General features: G+C 36.7%; 1 protein-coding gene across 2 annotated transcripts in view; it reads right to left on the minus strand.

Moving 5' to 3' along the window:
* arhgef12b (Rho guanine nucleotide exchange factor (GEF) 12b) overlaps window positions 1–20,321 on the minus strand; it is a 72,785-nt gene that overhangs the window by 35,325 nt on the left and 17,139 nt on the right. The window contains exons 2-3 of one of the 2 annotated variants that reach the window (XM_079606019.1): window positions 6,377–6,397; window positions 3,685–3,779 (exon numbers count right to left, since the gene is read on the minus strand). In XM_079606019.1, the coding sequence (XP_079462145.1) occupies window positions 3,685–3,779; window positions 6,377–6,397 (116 nt within the window). The remainder of the gene's footprint in view (window positions 1–3,684; window positions 3,780–6,376; window positions 6,398–20,321) is intronic. The other variant, XM_079606020.1, reaches the window with a different exon arrangement.

Raw genomic sequence — 20,321 nt, forward strand, 5'->3', positions numbered from 1 at the left:
CTGGTACGTGACGTTAATAAAGAAATTATACATTCTTTCCATCGAGTGTGAACATGCGCATTTTTTTGCATTTGTTTTTGCAAAGATTTTTTTATTGCTCACTTTTGGTTCATGTGTCTGGAACCAGCATTTGATATTGCTGTATGCTGAGTAAAAGTAACATTTAACTCCGTAAGGGTAAACTGAGTGAAAAGAAGTAGTGAAATGACAACCAACTGTTGACAAATTGAGAATGTTTAAAATAGTTCAGTCAAAAATGAAAAGAGTGTCTCATTACACATTTAAATTTCACATATTTCTGATTTCAAACCTGCAATAGATTGGAAAGGTTTGTGGATCTGTGGTGAAGGAGAATATTTTTTTTGTGAATTAAAATGTTAGTCCTTACAGAAAGCTATCGTATGAGAGCAGGCAAGTCATGTAGACTTTATTAGTGTTTTTTTTGTCATTTTTAGGCTTGAGAGCCTCAGTCCTCATTCATTTTCAATGTATGGAAAAGCGCTGTGTAAACATTTGGCCGTTTGTGACCACCTCAGTCAAAATAAAACTACACTGCAACCGCACTACACACATCATTTGAGAAAAGCGTAAATTATACAATGATAGTAAAAATGTCCGTTTTCAAGAAGGGAATTTGTTAAAAATGTCATGTTGGGCAAAACTGACACAACTGGGTCGAGTTCTATATGCATTTAAAATGTTTGAAATTTTAGCAAATATTTAAAGGGGTCATGACATGGTTCTTTTTATTTTATTATTATGTTCCCTTAGGTGCAATTATAGTATTACTATAGTTTTTTTTACAAAAAACTTTTAAAATGTAGTGATTTATGACCTTTTCCCACCCTGTTTCTCATCCTCTGATTCAAACAGTCTGTTTTGGGGGTGTTTCCCCTTTAAGAGTTCAGTGTTAACGCCCACTGTTATGATTGGCTAATGTCAGTGCCTATGCATCAATTATTATCGCCCCCAGCCAGAACATTTGCGGATTCAGCGTATTTAAAAAGTAGTTTAAAGTTTTAAATACATTACTTACAGTTTGCGTCGTCGTTGTTGAGCCCAGAATAGTCGGCACGGACTTATCTTTGAGCAACAGTTTTCTGGCAAAGCCAGCATCATTTTGGGATTTGTTCTCAAAACAGTCATCCTTCAAATGTATAGAACAAACGCTTAAACTAACACTGCCGTGACTGGGACGTCCGCAATAAAATAAAGTGTATCCATTTTCCCCTGACGACTGGATCTTTCGCAGCGTATTCAAAGATGTTGTTTGTCCACAGCCAGGAACAGCACATCTGCGTGGCATCGTAATTTCCCTGTACACAGACCCACTCGCTATCCGTCGACTGAACACTTGTGAGGCGCGCGGGCGCGACAATGATACGAAATGAGCGTAGTTGCCTTGCGCTTAAAGCGTAGTTGTCTTTTGCCGGAGGCGGTCATATGCAAACGCTGGTACGTCACTTCGTACCGTGACGTCACTTCTTACCATGGATCCAGAACGAGCTGTATTTAGAGCTTGATTAAATAAATGATTTGTTTATAATGGGGAGGAAGTCTTAAGCTATGAAACTTGCAGGACGTTTTAATGGTACGAAGACCTCTTATATACCAAAAGATCAAGGCAAATTTGGTTTCTCATGTCATGACCCCTTTAACGTCACCTTTTATGATTCCAGTGTAATTTTTTCATTGTTATATTTTCATTTATACACCAGAGTTGAAAAGTTTGGGGTCAGTGAGGCTTTTTTTATATTTTTGAAAGTCAAATGTTATTTACTCCTGAATTTTCAGCAGCCAAAAGGGGCCATTCACACAGAGCGCGTTTGTGTGGTTAAAAAAACAGGTCAGAAGCCGGAAAAAACGCAACATATAGAGACTAATTTTTTAAAGGTTGAACTTGAGCACCACGTTTTTAGAAAGCTGTCATGCACAAGACCTGCATGACTGTTGCGAGACGTGAGCGCAACCGTTAAACAGGTCTGTCTAGCACGTTTACATCGAAAAACAATGGAAAAGTAGTGCAGTGGAATAGAAAAACCCCTTACTCCAGTGTCACATGATCCTTCAGAAATCTTTCTAATATCAGGGCTCCAGGTTGACACCAGCACCTAATTTGCTAGCACAGCACATGTAATATTAATACTAATTTAAAAAAATGTGTCTCTTGGAAATCCACATTTGACAGTAGCTTGAGTTCACAGTAGCATGAGATGAGATGTGGATGTACATTATTATGATTTAAAAACATTTTCTTACTGTAAAAATGCTAACAACTTCATTTTTTTACAGTAAAATTAAAATATTCTGCCTGTTTGAGTTAAGACTCTACTCTACTGGCAATTGGTCTGTGGTATTTGTTATGAAAAACGGTAGCCAAAATGCACTGTCTAAATACAAATGCACAAAAACTATAAAATACTGTAATTATGTTACACTACTCCTTTAATACATTAAATACATGTCTGCATTCATATAATACATTCTATATGAATATCCCACCTTTCTGCCACAACACCACGGTTACAGTTAGTGTACAATAAATCCATGGTAAATGTTGGAGATTTGTGGATCGAAAAGCCTTCTAACTGGATCGCTGTGGCACAAAATTTATCCTGCTTTACGCAGCAGTTTTGTTGAGGAAGTCAGCGCTGTTTTATCGAACTATTTAAAAATCACGAGACATTTGTGCTTTGTATTAAAATCTCTGCTCCGAATTCTAACGTTCTCACTGGATCTTCTCGCTGACTTTTGGGCCGAGCTGTTCAATGGTCCGAGTGGCGCAGTTCAAATGAGTAGTGCTGTTTGTTCCGCTTTTGGTGCTTTTGTCATCGAATGTTGTAAGCAACAGAATAGCAGCGCTAGGCAATTTGGTAGTGGCATCAGTGTGACTGTGACCTCTAACAAAATTCAGTCGCATCAACAGTGAAAAGGTTCACAAAATACGAGCATTTAGCAATCTAGAGCCCTGAATATGCGGATTTAGTGCACAAAAAATATTTCTTATTACTATCAATGTTAAAAACAGTTGCCGTTTAATGTTTTTTAACTGTGATGCATTTTTCAGAATAGAAACAGCATTTAAATTAAAAAAAATCTTACAGACCCCAAACTTTTGAACAGTAGCGTATGTTGCAGATAAGCCAATAATACAATGTTTAATGACAGGTTTTATTGTTTATGGGTAAACTACCCCTTTAAGTGTTGCACTGAGTCACATTACTCAGCGGTGGCCAAAAGTCAAAGTCAGTGTTAAACATTTAAACAAGGTGCTACTCCAGCATTTAAATGATGATTGAGGTCCCTGTGGTCCCTCTGATGTCACAGCTTGACATGTTCCTGCTGTAATTATCTTTATACAGACTGACGCAGTCCAGCAGCACGAGTTGGGTCTGCATTCAATCTCTCAAACAATAAATCTACAGACATGCAAGTTCACTGCTCTTTAGAGCAATGTGCACTATATCTGCACAATATCCAAGCTGTCACAACCCAGATATATGCATTTCATTATAAATAACCTGATTAACTTCGTCAGTTACTTTGAGCTTTCAAACGAATTAACTTGAAAACATTGAAACCTCTTGTTTTGCACTACAAAAATATTCTTGAAAGGAAGAAAACGAGAGCGAGACAGTTATGCATTATTTAGATGTCTTTCAAGACAAACTGGCGGGTTCTTACCTGTGGGGTCAAACTCATGCGAGGGGGGGACTGACGCCTTGTCGCTTTTGGGCTTTTTGTCTGGGGGATGGTCCTTGCTGAGAATACTTCCTGTCCTGTGCGCACACACACACAAAAACGGGAAAAAGGGTCACCATCACCGCCACATCATGCTATTCTTATCCAGCAGCACACAAAAACTAGACAGGAAATTTGGATCCACTTACAAAAGGTCACACTCATGCCCCATGTCCAAAAACAGGCCCAGAGAGAGCAGACAAAACATTTCTGACCAACACAATGCAAACTACTGTTCACTGTGAATTCACCAATTACAAAAGAGCTATCATGTTGATGGGTCAGGATGGTTGCGTAGTCATCCATTAAGTTAATTTTGAGTTTAGCTTTCAGATGGTACTTTAAAGGGGAAACATTTATAGATGGCACTTCCCAGAGCGGGGTTTAGCATATTGTCCTGGTAAATTGAGAAAATCAATTTGTACTTTGAATTTATTGTAAAAAAAAAAAAAAAAAAGTGTCTCTATGACTTCAATTAGGCTATTTAGCTGTTTTGCACACTTGTAACAAACAGCAAAGCTCATCATATTTCATATAAGTCTCCATCTTCCCACCGGTAACAAAAAAAATATTTTCTTCCTCTTATTTTTGATTTAATGTTACTTTAATTTACGAAGCCCCTAAAGCAGGGGTGCCAAATCCTGTTCCTGGTCATCTACCTAGCAGCAGAGTTCAGATCCAACCCTGATCCGACACTCCTGTCTGTAATTATCGCGTGCTCCTGAAGATCGTAATTAGTTGGTTTAGTTGTGTTTGACCAGGACTGGAGCTGAACTTTCCAGGAAGGTAAATCTTCAAAAAATGGCGTACTTTTTTTGCGTTTTGCGCTCCACGAGAAACTTTGCATTCACGCACAAAAAGATTGCGTTCCCCCCGGAAACTTTTGAGTTCTTTGCGAGTGAACGCAAAGTTTCTCGTGGGAACGCAAACGTTTTGCGAGAAAACGCGAAAGCTTTTAAAAATATATTATTAATATAAGTCCCTTGAGGGGCTCCAAATTAATTCAAACAAATTAACTAAATATATATTTATTTTAAAGAAATTAATACTTTTATTCAACAAAAACCCATTCATCTAACGTTTATAATGTTACAGAACACTTCTATTTCAAATAAATGCTGCTCTTTTGAACTTTCTATACATCAAAGAATGCTAAAAAAAAAACTTTTAAAAATATGTAAGAATAGAAAAGTTATTTTAAATTGTAATTCAAAATATTATTGTTTTACTGTATTGTTGAACAAATAAATGCAGCCCTGGTGAAACATTTTAAAAAATCGTACCATCCCCAAACTTAGTGTTTACCGGTAATTCAGAAGGGGTAAAAAAATTCTTATTTTCCTAAAAAAAAAAAAAAATAAATGGTTGAAGACGATCAGGGGCCAGTTGCATAAACTTAGCCACTATAGTGATTTAAAATAAAAAATAAAGGTTCTCTATTAGCATTGGTGGTTCCATGAAAAAACTTAATGATTCTCAGAACCTTTCCATTGTACAAAATGTTCTTTATAGTGGAAAAAGGTTCTTCAGGTAATTCTAATGCCCTTTACAAAAAGAAACAAAATGGTTATTTTAAGAACTGTTGACGGAAAGATTGGGGAACCGGAAAAAAAAAAGGTCTTGCTTCAAAAATTCACTTTTGGAACCTTTTTTAAGAGTGTATGTTAAGACTTACTTAAAGGGATAGTTCACGCAAAAATGAACATTCTGTCATCATTTACTCACCCTCAAGTTGTTCCAAACCTGTATAAGTTTCCTTCTTCTGTTGAACACAAAAGATGATATTTTGAAAAACGTTGATAACCAGACAGTTGACGTAAGCCATCGACTTCCACAGTATTTTTTCTTTCCTACTCGAAATGGAAGTCAATGGATGCTGTCAACTGTCTGGTTACCAACATTCTTTAAAATATCTTCTTTTGTTCAGCAGAAGAAACTCATACAGGTTTGGAACAACATGAGGGTGAGTAAGTAATGACACAATTTTCATTTGTGCGTGAACTATGCCTTTAAGAATTAGTTTGGCCAATAGCAGTTAACAAAGAGGTAATCAGTCGTACTTTTCTAATTCAAATTGGACCGAACTGACTTTAGTTAGGACCAGCTTTTAAAGAAAACATTTTTATTACACATTTAAGACTACTAGTCTAAGCAGTTTATGCAAAATTAAGATTCTTATGATTCTTGATTTTAAATATATTGTAATTCCTAGACGTTGGTGAGTTTTGCAATTTTTTTATTTGCATTTGATGAGTGTAGGCTTTGGATCCTGCTCAAGCAAATAAGCAAGCTAAAATGAACAGCTGGATTTTTTTTAGCAAAGATTAATAAATATTATAACAAATGTATTGTACATTGTTAGTTCATGTTGCATTAACTAATGTTAACAAATGAGACCACCTGAAAAGTGTTACCGCCTGACTTAATGCTGTGAATCTGAGCGTTTTATTTCCATACTGTGTCACTGTGTTCATATCAGCGGCAGCATCAGTGTTGTGTCTACCCTCAACCTGCCCATATCACTTTCTGCAGAAAACCGGCATTAGCCGTCTGTCTGGCTGCCGCCGTGCTTCTCTCTGGGACTATGAGGGCGTTTCACAAGGAAAGAGCAACAGGAAGGAGGAACAGCACTCACCTGCTCGCTTTTTTGGGAAACCTGGAAGACAAAGAAAGTATATTTAAAAAAAAAAGGCTAATAGAAGTTTAAACAATAGCAATTTGTTTTTCAAAAGTGGTACAACTACCATTTCAAAGGTCGGTGAGATTTATTTAAAGTCAGTAAGATCGATTAGACTTTTTTTCATAAAAGAAGAGTCTCCAAAGCTGCATTTATTTAATCAAAAATACATTAAAAACAGTAGCATTGTTAAATATTATTAAAGTTTAAAAATAACGGTTTTCCATTTTAATATATTTTTTAATCTAATTTATTCCTGTGATGGTAAAGCTGAATTTTCAGCATCATTACTCCAGTCTTCAGTGACATGATCCTTCAGAAATCATTCTAATATGCTGATTTAGCGAAACTTTCTTATTATAATCAATGTTAAAACAGTTATTTTTTAGATGAATGGAAAATAGAAATTTTAAATAGAAATCTTTTGTAACAAATGTAAATGTATCCATCATGTTTGATCAATTGAATGCATCATTGCTGAACACAAGAAAAATAAAAATCTTACTGACCCCAAACTTTTAAAGGTAGTGTACATAACATTAACATTATTATAGGATAACATTAAACATACAATTACTAATTTCTAACTAGCCCATGTCAAAAGAGCCCACCACCCAAATCTCTACAATATTTATACACACGTTAATATAAAATTTAATTTTAAATAATTAATTTAGTAAAGAATTAGCTAAATTATATTAAGGGTAAATTGACTGCATTTATATAGCGCTTTCACAGACCCAATGGCCACCAAAGCGCTTTACATTTTGCCTCACATTCACCCATTCACTCATTCATTCGTACACTGACGGCGGTGTCAGCCATGCAAGGCGCCATCCAGCTCGTCGGTATAATATGAATTATATTAGACTGCACATACCTCCCTTCTTATGACACACCCTCTCACGATGCCACAATATATGTATATATATATATATATATATATATATATATATATATATATATATATATATATATATATATATATAGGTCATTTTATTCATATATTATAAAAGATAAAGTAAAAGTAAGAGGTGATCAAAATAACCATGCTATTTACATCATGGTATGTGACTGTTAAATTATGGAAAGTGTATACAACAATACAGCTATTCCTGCAGGAAATTCAATTCAACCCAGACATGTTTTATATAGTACTACATAACCAATTACTATTTACTGATATTCTAGTGAGTTATAATCTAGTAGCACAGATAAACAGTACAGTGGAATCTCTACTGGTTGACATACTGCCTCGGCAAACACCACTAATGACCGTTTCCAGACATATCCAAACAAGCCCACAGAGGCCATGCATTATTAGTTTTCTGTCTTGTTTTCTTGGGATCATTACATCATTATTTTTGCAGTTCGGTCTCAATTTTCTCTCCTTTGTCACCTGCCTATATACGGTGTGTTCTGCTATTGGTGGTGTTGCATAATGAATTTATGCTTGACTTTGACCATCACCCTAAACTTTCCCCTGCTGGTTGTGCAGCCCATAATCTGTTTGGTGTGTCTTGCAAATAGCTTCATGTACTGTATACAAGGATCAGATTCAGCTGTAAGTATTCTCTTCGGTTCCCGATCTTACCTCGGTCACACTTTAGTCTGCTATTAAAAAGCACAAGACTAAAGACTCATCCTCAAAATAATAAAGTATAAAGGATACAGATTGTAAATGCTAAACAGCTAAAAGTACCCTTTATGCTCATTAGCTGCAACACGCAGGTCATTCTATAACCAAGTACTGTAGTTGATTTGTGAGGTTGACTTGTTTAAGGGTTTTCAAACTTTATGATATTTAAATAAAATGTCAACTGAGGGATGCTTGAGTGGAAAAAATTAATAACTGGTTTTCATTATTGTTATTCCAATAAAGCCAAAGCAAATTATTACACTGTGAACCCTAAAGCTCCAAAAAAATTATTTGAGTAGGACAAACTTAAATTAAACTAATTAATTCAGTCAAATTAACTTGTATGAGTATTTAGCACTTTCTTTTTCTGTCAAGTTCACAGAACTGATATATTTTAAGTAAACTGAACTGTTTCATTGTTTTGAGTTTTATGAAATTATTTATTTTAATTTAGAAAAACTTAAGTTTAACTGAAACGGCTGGGATGTCTATTTCCCAGCATGCTTTGCCGATGGCACTCGAAAGGGAGAGTAAATGCTAAAATGAAGTGTAATATAATGTTAAGTGGGAGATTTAGTAGTGATTAATGTTTTGTTATGCTAATTTAGAAGAATTTCTGTTAATGTTGGTTTTAGGATAGTTACCATCATGGTAATACCTTTATATTGGTGTGCTCTCATATAGCAAGTGCTTCTATATAACATGCTATTGCTAATATGTTAGCAAATTAGTATGTTAACAGATTAGCTTGTTAAAGCTAACTAAGTTTATACTAATAAAAGTGTTCACATTGAGATTACATAAGTTAATTGTATGAATTAATGTAGGCCTACTTATACATTTTAATTGATCTAAACTTGTAATGTTTACAAAATAAAATCTGCTAGTTCTGCTTACTTAAACTTTCAATTTCAGAACTTAAATTTAAGACAATTGATTGCCTTAAATGTTCTGCCAACTTATTCAGGTTTACAGTGTAAAATGTGTGTGTGCGTTATATAGTTCTGCAGACATACATATTTATACTGTATATATTTGGATTTTATTTCTTGCTGCTAAAAACTGAGGCCCTCAAGAGAATAAAATAATTGTGATTCATCTAATGATTTATAACCAGTATTTAGAAAGCAGCATGAAAGAGTAATAATATTAAATGTGGTAAATGTAATAACTTAAGATATCACCTAAATGTTAAATGCAATATAATTTAATAACATCAACTTTGATATAGGTCTGCTCAATTTGGGGAAATATTCTAATTACAAAATGTTTCGAATTACTTTTTTTGTACAGAGCAGCACAAACTGGTCAAAAATGTTGTCTCCAGCGAAACTCAGCGAAAAACCACCAAAAAAAAACATGCATACCCTTTGAAGCACCGCTTCATCACATCGCTTGCACTTTTTTTTTACGTCCCACCACGAGCGTTTATTTAAGGCGTCATGTAAAGGTAAAAATGTGTCTGTTGTTTAGTAAATGGCCTTAAGTAAATCCCCCCTAATGTATCCAAACACATATAAAGTCTCATTCAAGAACAACTCATTGACTAGTTGATTTCAAAAGTATGTAGTTTTGTACTTGAACATGTTAAGCTGGTGTGACCTGGTTTTTCCAGCAGGGATTTCTGTCCTTGACCACAGAGCGGAAAAGACACTGGTTGTGTACAGTAAGGCTTTCATCTGACAAAAGTTTGCATGTTTCCACGGACATCAGATCCTCCATTCTCATGAGTCACATGTATTTTTGAATTTGTGCGTCATCCTTTAACATGGCAGAGTACTGAGATAGATCATAGAGATAAACTCTGCAGCCGATCACGCCAGAGCCGCCGTATCTCATCAGCGAGTGGTCCTCTCTTTGGGAAGGAGCCTCTTTACAGAAATAGCTCAGACATCTTGTCCTCCCTCCCTCTCAGCTCCTTCCGCGGGTGTTTTTTGTTTTTGCTGCTGTTCCTTCCCCTCCACAATGGAGCTCCGCACGGGAACAATAGCCTTCACGTCAGAGCCGGCCCACTACACAGCAGCCCTGTGGGCCTGATTCCCGGAAACAGAAAGGGCTTCTGGCAGGGTCCCCTGTTTCCTGAATGTGTGAATGAGGGAGGGAGGGAGGGGGAAGGGGGCGTTTGGGGTGGCTAAGAGTGAAGGCAGGGGGCAGGACTGGGCCAAAATAAAAATTCTCAGGGCTTTGCTCCCTCACGCTTCCTACTTCTCTCTCTTTTCCAAGGCACAGCGCTCCATTTCTCTGGAAAACTGTCTTTAAGCTTTCAGTGGTCAAAAAACAAAATCGCATCTTAAAAATTATCACACGCTGCCGATCCAGGCCACAACAATCAAAGCAGAGATAAACTGAGAGCATCGGTCCTCAAGGAAATCAAGGAGAGTTTTTCCCCCCCTTAATGCTAAGTGAAATTGAAAAAAATATGGACCCGAGAGAAAAGAGTTCGAAAATCTGATTCACTCTGGCCTCTTTGTTAAAAAAAAACTGTAATTATCTTGTGAGCTTTTGTGGAAACAGGAAAAGCCTCATAATCCAGTTGACAAGAGATTAGAGAGAGGAAAAAAAGAGAATTAATGTCATGGTACTTTGGTTACTTTTCTTACTGAGCTGTCTGAGTGATTCGGACTGAAGCACAAACCGAATCAAACCAACTGTTTTGTTAACCCGTTTCACTGTTTCATTATAAAATAATCGATCCGAAAAGTGATTCATTCGTGTTAGGGGATTGCTGGTTCTGAATCTAAATAAAAATAATAAAAATAAGACCTGATTGATGAAAAATGGTTGACTTTCAGTATTTTTTTTTACTCGCACTCCAGCAAAAAAAACCTCTGCCTTAGACCATATATGACAAAATACTATTAAAAATTATATTTGTTGGCATCAACAAACAACAGACTCAACAGGAGGGCGGAGTCCACTGAAGAGATTTCTACAGAGCCATGAATGTCGCAGGTCTGTGCACAGTCTGTGCGCAGAAGCTAACATTACAGAGAAAAATGTCATAATAGACACAAACTGTCATTAACATAATAGTAAATTACAATTATCTGTGAATAATAACTTCAATTTGGTCTTTTCCTCACACAAAGTTATCAAATCACTTAAAGACACGATGTAACGGAAGTAGCGACAAATTATTTCTTATGCATGTTAACATACAATTCACCAGTTGTTGATTGGATGAAGGCAGATCTAAACGAGAGTTTGAAGACAATTGTAAGAAAGGTTTGTTTGTGATAAGAATTGGAGAAGTCCGGCATACGTCGCCAGGGAGAAGAAGTCTGTCATTTCCCCGGAAAAACAAAAAAGGAAACATTACTATCAGTTCATGCATTCGAACCCACGAACTTGGTGTGGATAGTGCCATTGTTTGAACAACTGGAATGCTGAACACATGAAAGGATGAATTGTTCACAATAAGATCATAAATATGCATTTAGGAAATAGGGTCAGTTTCCATTCCGTGCCAACTTTAAGTTCTGGAATATCCAGCCCAACTATTTTAATGGTGGTTTTTTCCCATCCATTTTTGGAAGGCAGTCAACTTTCAGTGTATGGAAAAGAGCAGCTTGGACATTCTGGAAAGTTGTTTGAAACAACACACGTGTCAATAAATGATGACAAAGTAATTTTTTTGTGTTAACTAGGCCTTTAACACTGTTCTGTGCAAGTCACTCCTGTCATAAAACCATTTTAGATTAACTAAAACTACGAAACTACATGGATTTTATCAAAACATCAATCAATCAAACTATTACTGATGTAATTTCAGTCAAACAAGAGATGGTTCCCAGGCCACGTCTCTCAAAGACAACATTAGCATGCTGATTTACAAGCAGCGGCGTTAATGACTCTACAATAGCAGCAGATCTGTAATATGATGCCATTGTAACGGAGGGAATAATGATTATGCTAAGCTGCTCAGAGAACATTTAGCACCTAATTTTTCCTGCATTTGATGGCCAACAGCAGCCTGGATTAAAGAGTCATTTGTGGGTTTTTGGTAGTAGCCTATTTGAAATGATTTGAGCGTCTTTGCTTCACTGAGCTGTTAAGCTTATTAGTGCGAGACTGGACTTTAACCAAACACGATGTCATTTGTCCATTTGTTTATTGTCTTCGTTGTTTCCATTTTGTGTGTAACACTTATCTTGAATCCTATTGGCTGGCAAGTCTTAAAATATGTATGATCACAGAAGAACATGCCTCAAGCCTGATAGTAACAGCGGCCACACCTTCTGTCCTATTGCCCCCTTTCACTCTCTCTCAAAGTGCTTGAAGGATGGGGTCTCATCTCCAGCGCAACCTCTCCTTCTGCCCCAATAAACCCGATGAGAGCGACAGAACGAGTGTGCTCGGGGACGCACATTTCTTCACGCTAGACTGTCTCTTCACGTTTTATTATGATTAGGATGGGCTGGTGGGGGCAGGAGAGAGGGTGAGAGGAACATACATTCATTGAAACTTGAGGGAATCCTGTTCTCTCAATTCCCCAGAAGATCCAAACACAACCGTACAGTACAAACGTGAACCTACATTATACACACAGGGGAAAAAGCAATCCCAGCAACACAAACAGAGCTGCCATGATCAGGAAATTTGGTGCTGATTAATTGTCAGAGTTCTACAATTAATAATAAATTGTTAATATTTTTATGAGTATAATTTAATCGATCATCATTTTGATGAACACATATCGATTCTTAAATCCCAAGAATTGATAATTTGTCTATGCGGTCTTCAGTTGATGATTAGTTGTAGCACGCCTCCCATCCAATAATCGCAAGCTTTAGGCCTATGCTTTGTTCATTTTGCTATTTTAAAAATCCCTTTTTTTTAATATATCACGCATAACAGTTTTTTTTCTTTCAGAACAGTCTTTATAATAATAATAATAATATAACATAATATAAAAAATATATGAATAAAGTTAAGCATTTACACCGAGATGTTTTGGGACAAACAATGTGTTTATTGGCTACAGACAGCATTAATCCATCAAATTTAAATGTTTAGCCTATTTATTGCATGAATTTGCAAGATTCTCTATGTCGCTCTATTTTTTCAAACTTTTTAAATGGCAAGGCACTCTAAAAAATCCACTTTTGAGGCCCCTTTATTGGGCTTTAATATATAATAATATGAAAAAAAAAAAACATTTTGCTAAATATGTTCAAGAAACGTAAATATGCAAATTCTTTATTTTATTTTATAAACATCCCTAAAAGGCTAAACCTCACACACAAATCTATTTAAACTGACATTTGTAACTGGGGTATTTTGAGTTTGCACGCTACACCTGTGGTGGGTGTGTAATTGTAAATGAGTTTTGTTACCGTGCTGTGCACATCATCTGTTATTTCCACCACTTAAACAAGCCACTCTTCATTAAAACATGTTGATGTTTTATTTCACGTCTATGCATTTGTATTGCCTCTCGCATTGATCTATTTGGTCCACAACCATTATAATAATCCTTACTTGCCTCACTTCATTCTCTTTAGGAAACCTGTAAACCGTCACTGGTTCTAACACTATAGCGACACTAATGGCGCTTTTCCACTGCATGGTACGGTACGGTTCGGTACGGCGGTTGACCAGAAAACGCCAACTATTTCTCATTTACTAGGTTACAATCAAATGACTTTCTCCACACATTTCGGTCTACCCTCTGCGCGCCAATTAATTTATTCTGTGCGGCACGACATCAGAAGTGCTCAGTCGCACATGTGCGCAGCTTAGAGGGAACATTGGTTACAAGCTCCAATATGACTGGCTGACTTCTACACAATTGAAAATGCAGGATCTGGAAGCAAAAACCAACTGGGCTTGTTGTTTAATATGTCTGCTTCATGTCTTTAGTGGGTGGAGCTTGACCAAAAATGCTGCAGAGTGGATGAGATTTCATGAAGATAATTAAAAGTCTATGCAGCACTATTCAATCATTAAATGAAAGTGTTTCCAAAATAGTTTGTTTGGCTTAAACACGAAAAACTCTCGTTCTCTTTTGATTCTGCTCTGAAGAAGCTCAGATGATTATAGAATTTCATAAACTTACAATGGGCAAGAGAACGTCTAATAGGCATGATACTGACTGTTTGTGAATGCAGATATGCGTTCACGACAGATGTTTGAGAACTGAACTGTGATTAAAGGGAGACTCCAGTGCTTTTTCTGTCTAGGTCCTTTGTTGCCATTGTCAACAACACGCAAATGCTGCGGTCTGTGACTAAAACATGTCCAAAGAAACAGACTTTAAACAATAGCAAAGATATTTTAAATAAACACAATGGACAGCCCATAGAGGGTGAAGTTGAAATAATACATTTCAAGAACCCTTTCAGGAATCTCTAACTGCAGAAAACTAATGTTCATCTATTATGACAGTGTGAAGACAGACACGAGTGTGAAGCTGAATATGGAGCAGCACTTCAACATCCTCAAGGTTTAAACGAGCAGAATGAGAATAATCAAACACTACGAACTAAAAGTCTTGTTCGTAGCAAAAGTCTGAACAATCAACGTTCACAAAATAACTTATTGTCAGATTCAATTTGCTGTATAACTATCAAATCAAATCAGGGATACAAACTCACAAAGGGTTAAAAAAGATGATACAATTAGAGATCTGAGGAAATACAAATATAAAATATATAAGTGATCACCCGGATTTAGACCTACCTATATTGTATTTATATAAAGGGGTTCACAAGCAAATTTGCTTTATGCATTTCCCTGGCGTCATAATCAGGCACATTTAAATGTCAGGAAACACAATTCCTGGCTGCATGTCAATACTTGTTGTTGTAATTTAAATTAATAATCGTTCGGTTTACTCACGTTTTCTCAGTTTCCCCCATTATATCCAGTCATGCAGCAGCTCTATTGCCACTCTGTCTGGCGGGAAAGCGATGTTAATACATACCCTCTAGACATCTTTGATGCTTTTTTACCGAGTGCTTAAACAGATACAAAAAGGAGCAAGCATCTATCAGCGGATCCCTAATATATCCGCTGATAGACGCCTGCGTTCAAACGCTCTCGTGTGTGTAAGCGCTTGGTGAAGAGCGTCAAAGATGTCTATTTACAACATGTTTTTGAAGCGTTGATCAATGTAACCAATCACAGACAAAAAATTTGAGCATGTGATCGTGATGAACACAATGGCCAATTAGAGACGTATATTGAGTGTGTGAACACAATGGCCATTCAGAATCCGTTCAACAGCGCTCAAAATGCTAGAGGGAAATGCTGGTGTCATCACATTTTTTAAATGTCAGTACCGAAGTCTGTACTTTTGACAACACTACTTCGAAGTTTTGCATCTTCCAAATTAACCTGCGAACGGCTTACTTATGATTGACTCTGCATAATAAACAGCATTTTAACATAAAAAACTGCACAAGTCTAATGGCAGGTCAGGGGTCAAAGGTCAAATAATCTGGTGGAACACAAGCCGAGGCAAACAGCTGATTCCCCAGCAGCTGAACTGAGCTGCCCATCGGCTGCATAGCATTGCAGTCCCAGACATGAGATTCTGCCTCCAGACAACAGCATTTCTACTCTGATCACGAACCCACTTCACTCACACGATTCCTCTCTTTAATCACTTTAAAAACGAGTGCAAAAATGGCTCCGGGGCTCTAAAACAAACATTATTTACACTTCAGAAGCTACAGTCTGGTCACAGCGGTGTGAGAGAGATTGATAAGGTTGTGTGTGAGTGTAGAAAGCTCAGAGTTCATGACAGATGCGGCAGTTTCCTCAGGTCAATCCCTTCAAACCTCAATCAATTCCACAATTGACGGAGTAAATGCATGAAACACGCTTGACATGAGTCAAGACTTGCTCTGTGTGCCACTCTGCATGTCAGCCCCAGGCTACTGTTAGTCATTGAAAACTAATGACATTAGCGTATATACTAAGACAATATCATGTAATTTAAATAATTAGTGGCAAGTATATATTTGAGACCAGACGTAATTATAGTCATTAATTATGCGGAATAGTAATTTCTATGCGTCTAGAAGCTGGTTGTTCAGCTGAAATGCACCAGTGTCATTGGAGCATTTAAAAATATTATGATATATTATGATATATATATTATAAACTAAATCCTTTGGATGTTATTTGAAAGATTTATATTAGAGGTGAAACGATTTTAAATTGCTCGTGGTTTGGTTTTTAGGGTCACGATTTCTTTACGGTTTGGCATATGCTATGTTCAGGTTAAAAAGTAAAATAAAAATAAAGAAAATAAAAACAAATAAATCAAACTACAAGCAACAGCACAAATAAATAAAACAGCAACTAGATATAAACTTCTTTTCAGGTGATTTAGGCATCTAACAGTAATTTTCAGGTATAAAAATTAAATTAAATAATCGAAATGTAAAATAGCATTGCAGATAATCTTCACTGTATAAATGAAACAAAGATGAATCATTATGAAAGTTGCAAGAGGTGATTCTCTACAGAAAAAAAAGTTGCTATGCTGGTTGATCTATCATGATAGCAATCACTATGTTAAGCGGTCTAAATGTATTTTTTTATAATATCGTGTGTGGAAGGCATAGGACCATAAAATATTTGTTCAATTATTGCATTCAGTCCAAATGATACCACTGTTCCCTGTCAGTCAACATATGTTTGCATTCCACTTCAGTGAGATTTGACTGTGTTGCCGTTATGTCCTGAAATCGCATATGAATAAAGTGCATTTATGTAATACAGTGCATTCTTTCCTTTATGTCAACAGGTCAACTTCTGAACTGGAGTCATTTCACAATCACATACTTATGTATGCAAGCAATCGCTTCTTGCAGGGAGGGTGGGATTGTATGCTTTCAATGCTAGCAGGCTAAAGTTAGCATTTCCCAGATCATCTACTATTGCACATTTAAAACTACAAAACCTATCCAGTCAAAAGCAGAGAGTGATTTCCTTGTCTTTTGTTGTTTGTTGTTTAATAGACAGCAGGATTATTAGGCTGCTGTCACTGAGACAATGCACGGATCCAAAATACTGATTCTGATACACATGCGTTGTCGTTCCCGATTGTTTACGTTCACTTAAAGGGGTGGTTGATTATGATTTCACTTTTCTAACTTTAGTTAGTGTGTAATGTTGCTGTTTGAGCATAAACAACATCTGCAAAGTTACGAAGCTCAAAGTTCAAAGCAAAGGGAGATTTTAAACAAATTGCTTTTTAAGGACTACAACAAACGGCCGGTAGGGACAACACGACATTCCTCCCGGGTTAGTGACATCACCAACCCTAGAATTGACATAAACCTCGCCCCCTGAACACGATTTATAGATTATCAAGACAGAATATGCTAATCAATGACTAGAATATAACTACACATCAGCTACATAAATTCACCAACTAACCATTCAGAAATGTCCTGTTGCATTCTACAAATCGCTATCATTGCCCTTGTTGACATCATCTGACTCCGGTTTAAACATAAAAGGCTTAAAGTTTTTACAATTTTCAGTGCATGTCTGTGTGAGGTAAAATGACAAGCTGTTGAAGCTGTGCCACGAGCAGCAGCTCATTTGCATTGCAAGTAACAGACACAAAACGGTGCATTTCTGCTCACCCTCAAAAAGTGACAACATGCTATATAAAAATATCTGTGGGGTATTTTGAGCTTAAACTTCACATACAAACTCTGGGGACATCAAAGACATATTTTACATCTTGTGAAAAGGGCATTATAACACCCCTTTAAGACGTAACCTACTATATTTGCTAGGATATTCACCAAGATGGGCATGTTGACAATTTTTGTGTGAATCTGTCCGTTCAAGCACAAGACTTGAAAGAGAACTCAATATTTGCGTGCTGTCTGAGAAGCAGCTTTCCGTTTGCGTGCTTCAGATGAAAGGACACACAAATCAGCGAGTACGCGAGCTCTCTTTCGTGTCTTCTTGCGCTTGAAGGTTTAAATTGGCAAGGCTTAAATGAGTTTAGTTTAAACAGAGATAGCAACGTGTGCTGTCCAGGCCTCAACTGTGCTCGCACGCTGTCGACATCATGGTATTAACGGTGTAAATGCAACAGTGTTAGAGCATTCGGCACATCTATTGAAGTTTACAAAGAGTGACTGTTTTGTCCACGTTGGTTTTTTTTTTTTTACATCGTTGTTGTAACGTATTGGGAAGCCAGAATGTGAATACATTACACACCTAATTAATATGGACTTGCTCTTAAATGGACTTAAAGGAAACTTGTTGCTAAATTTGAACCCAAGTGAGAGAAAAAGACACTGCTTCAGTAAAAAAAATAAAAACCTTGCTTCCCACTGTTGATTTTCCCATACAAAAACAAATTTCATAATTTATATGACATTTGTTTTTGTATGCACTTCTATTAACATTGTTAGCATTATGAAAAAAATAAATGCTACGTGTTCTTACTAGCATCTTGCAAAAGAATGTAATCTGCTAAAACTTCTGGGAACATTTTTAAGTAAAGAGAAACATTCTGTGATTTTTTTTTTCCCAATTACACTAAGATGATACAATGTTGAAAAAAGTGAGAAAGAGACAGTGCTCCCACCTTTACTGGCTCTGTCACAACGGTGTTGCTGTCAGTGTCTGTTGTTTGGCAGCAGTGTGTGGGATTCCCCACATCATCTCACAGATCAATATTTCAAGCATGCTCCAATTACACAAGCTCAATTATATCCGTCTCAACCCTACTGAACCAGACGGTTCATTTAACCAAATGGACAAGCCAACAATTGAGCGTCCAGCAGGGAAATAATTTGATACCAGTAACCAGAAGGACAAAGAGCTCAATATAACGTTTAGAGCCAATCCAAACAACATAGCCAGAACTCCATATCAACTCTAAAATACACACATTAATTCATGATAAATTAATACCTCAGAAAATAAAAAAACTATTCAAATGTTACTGTTAATGGCCATTCCCGCAAAACATGCCCAGAACATATCCAGGCCAACATAATCAAAAGAGAAATGATGCTTTGCTTAAAGAAAGATCAAGCAAAATGTAAGGTGCCGTAAGCAATTTCTGAGAAACGCCATTGAAAGTGGATCGGACAGAGTGACACAACACACCTGTAGCCAATCAGCAGCAGGGGGTGTTTGTACTCATGATGGGGGAGAGAGTGAGCAAGGAGGAGATTTAAAGAAAGACTGTAGAAAGAGAGATTATGAGAGATGCTCACAGCTAGCACAACTCAACAGAGACTTAGCTGGAGACTCGAGCACTCAGATTCATGGTAAATACTGAAAAGAACATAATCCTTTACTAGCTACAAGCATCAGATGGCTGTTTTTTGTCTCTTTTAGTGTAGAGATGAACATGACATGTTTCCCTGGCAATGTCAGCGTAAAAACTGTGTTTTGAGAGTTGTAGGATAAAACAGATTTTGGTAGTCATCACAGAAATACGCATGTTGTATTACTGTGTGTACCTGTGTCTTGCTGCGATATGACCAGTCGAACAAAGAATGAACAAGGGCTCCAGTTTCCCACAGTGGTAAATGTAATCCTTACAGTTGTTATTTTAGTTAGTGGTGGGGAGATTTAAATGCAAAAGCTGTGAGGTTTAGACTTGTCATTCAAAGAATAGGAAAATAAATATTACCTTTGAAACCATTAAAGCAGCCATACCAGTTTTGATGTCAGAATGTTCAACTGTTTCAACTTACACACCAGAAGCCAGTAGTTAAATACTCCAAAAGTCTCTGGGAGTGTCCAGGACACCGCTCTATTTATAGCAGCTTGATTACGAAAAAGAAAATAAAGGCACAACAACAATACTCTCATGTCTTGAATGCCAAAAATACCAGACAATTCCTGAGGGGTGATTCAAGTGCTGGCCTTTCACAGCCTTGCGCTTGAGTCATATGGTTTTATCTACTCAAGTCTAAAACTGATAAATCACCCTTTTACCATTAGTTAGAGAAAACTAGTAAGGCACATCTACTAATAAATAAACTAATCCTAAAACACATCCTTGACTTCTCAAAACAGCTCTCATTAGGTCTGCTCCAAATCCTAGTGAGCTGCAGGTAGACAGCATATAAAGCAATACAAGTTGCCTCAAACAGTAGGCAGTAAACATATGCTGACTTATAAGTAACTTTATTTTGTCCAAGTTCTAAAGCAGAATCACTCACATCTTTCACAGAGAAGGCCATCCAAGAATGCATAGCAAAAAGCAGTGAAAAAAAGACATTCCAAGAGAGCAGCCAAGAGAAATGTAGACTTTAATTTCATGCA

Source organism: Phoxinus phoxinus, assembly GCF_949152265.1.
Source record: "Phoxinus phoxinus genome assembly, chromosome: 3".
NCBI classification, from domain to species: Eukaryota; Metazoa; Chordata; class Actinopteri; order Cypriniformes; family Leuciscidae; genus Phoxinus; species Phoxinus phoxinus.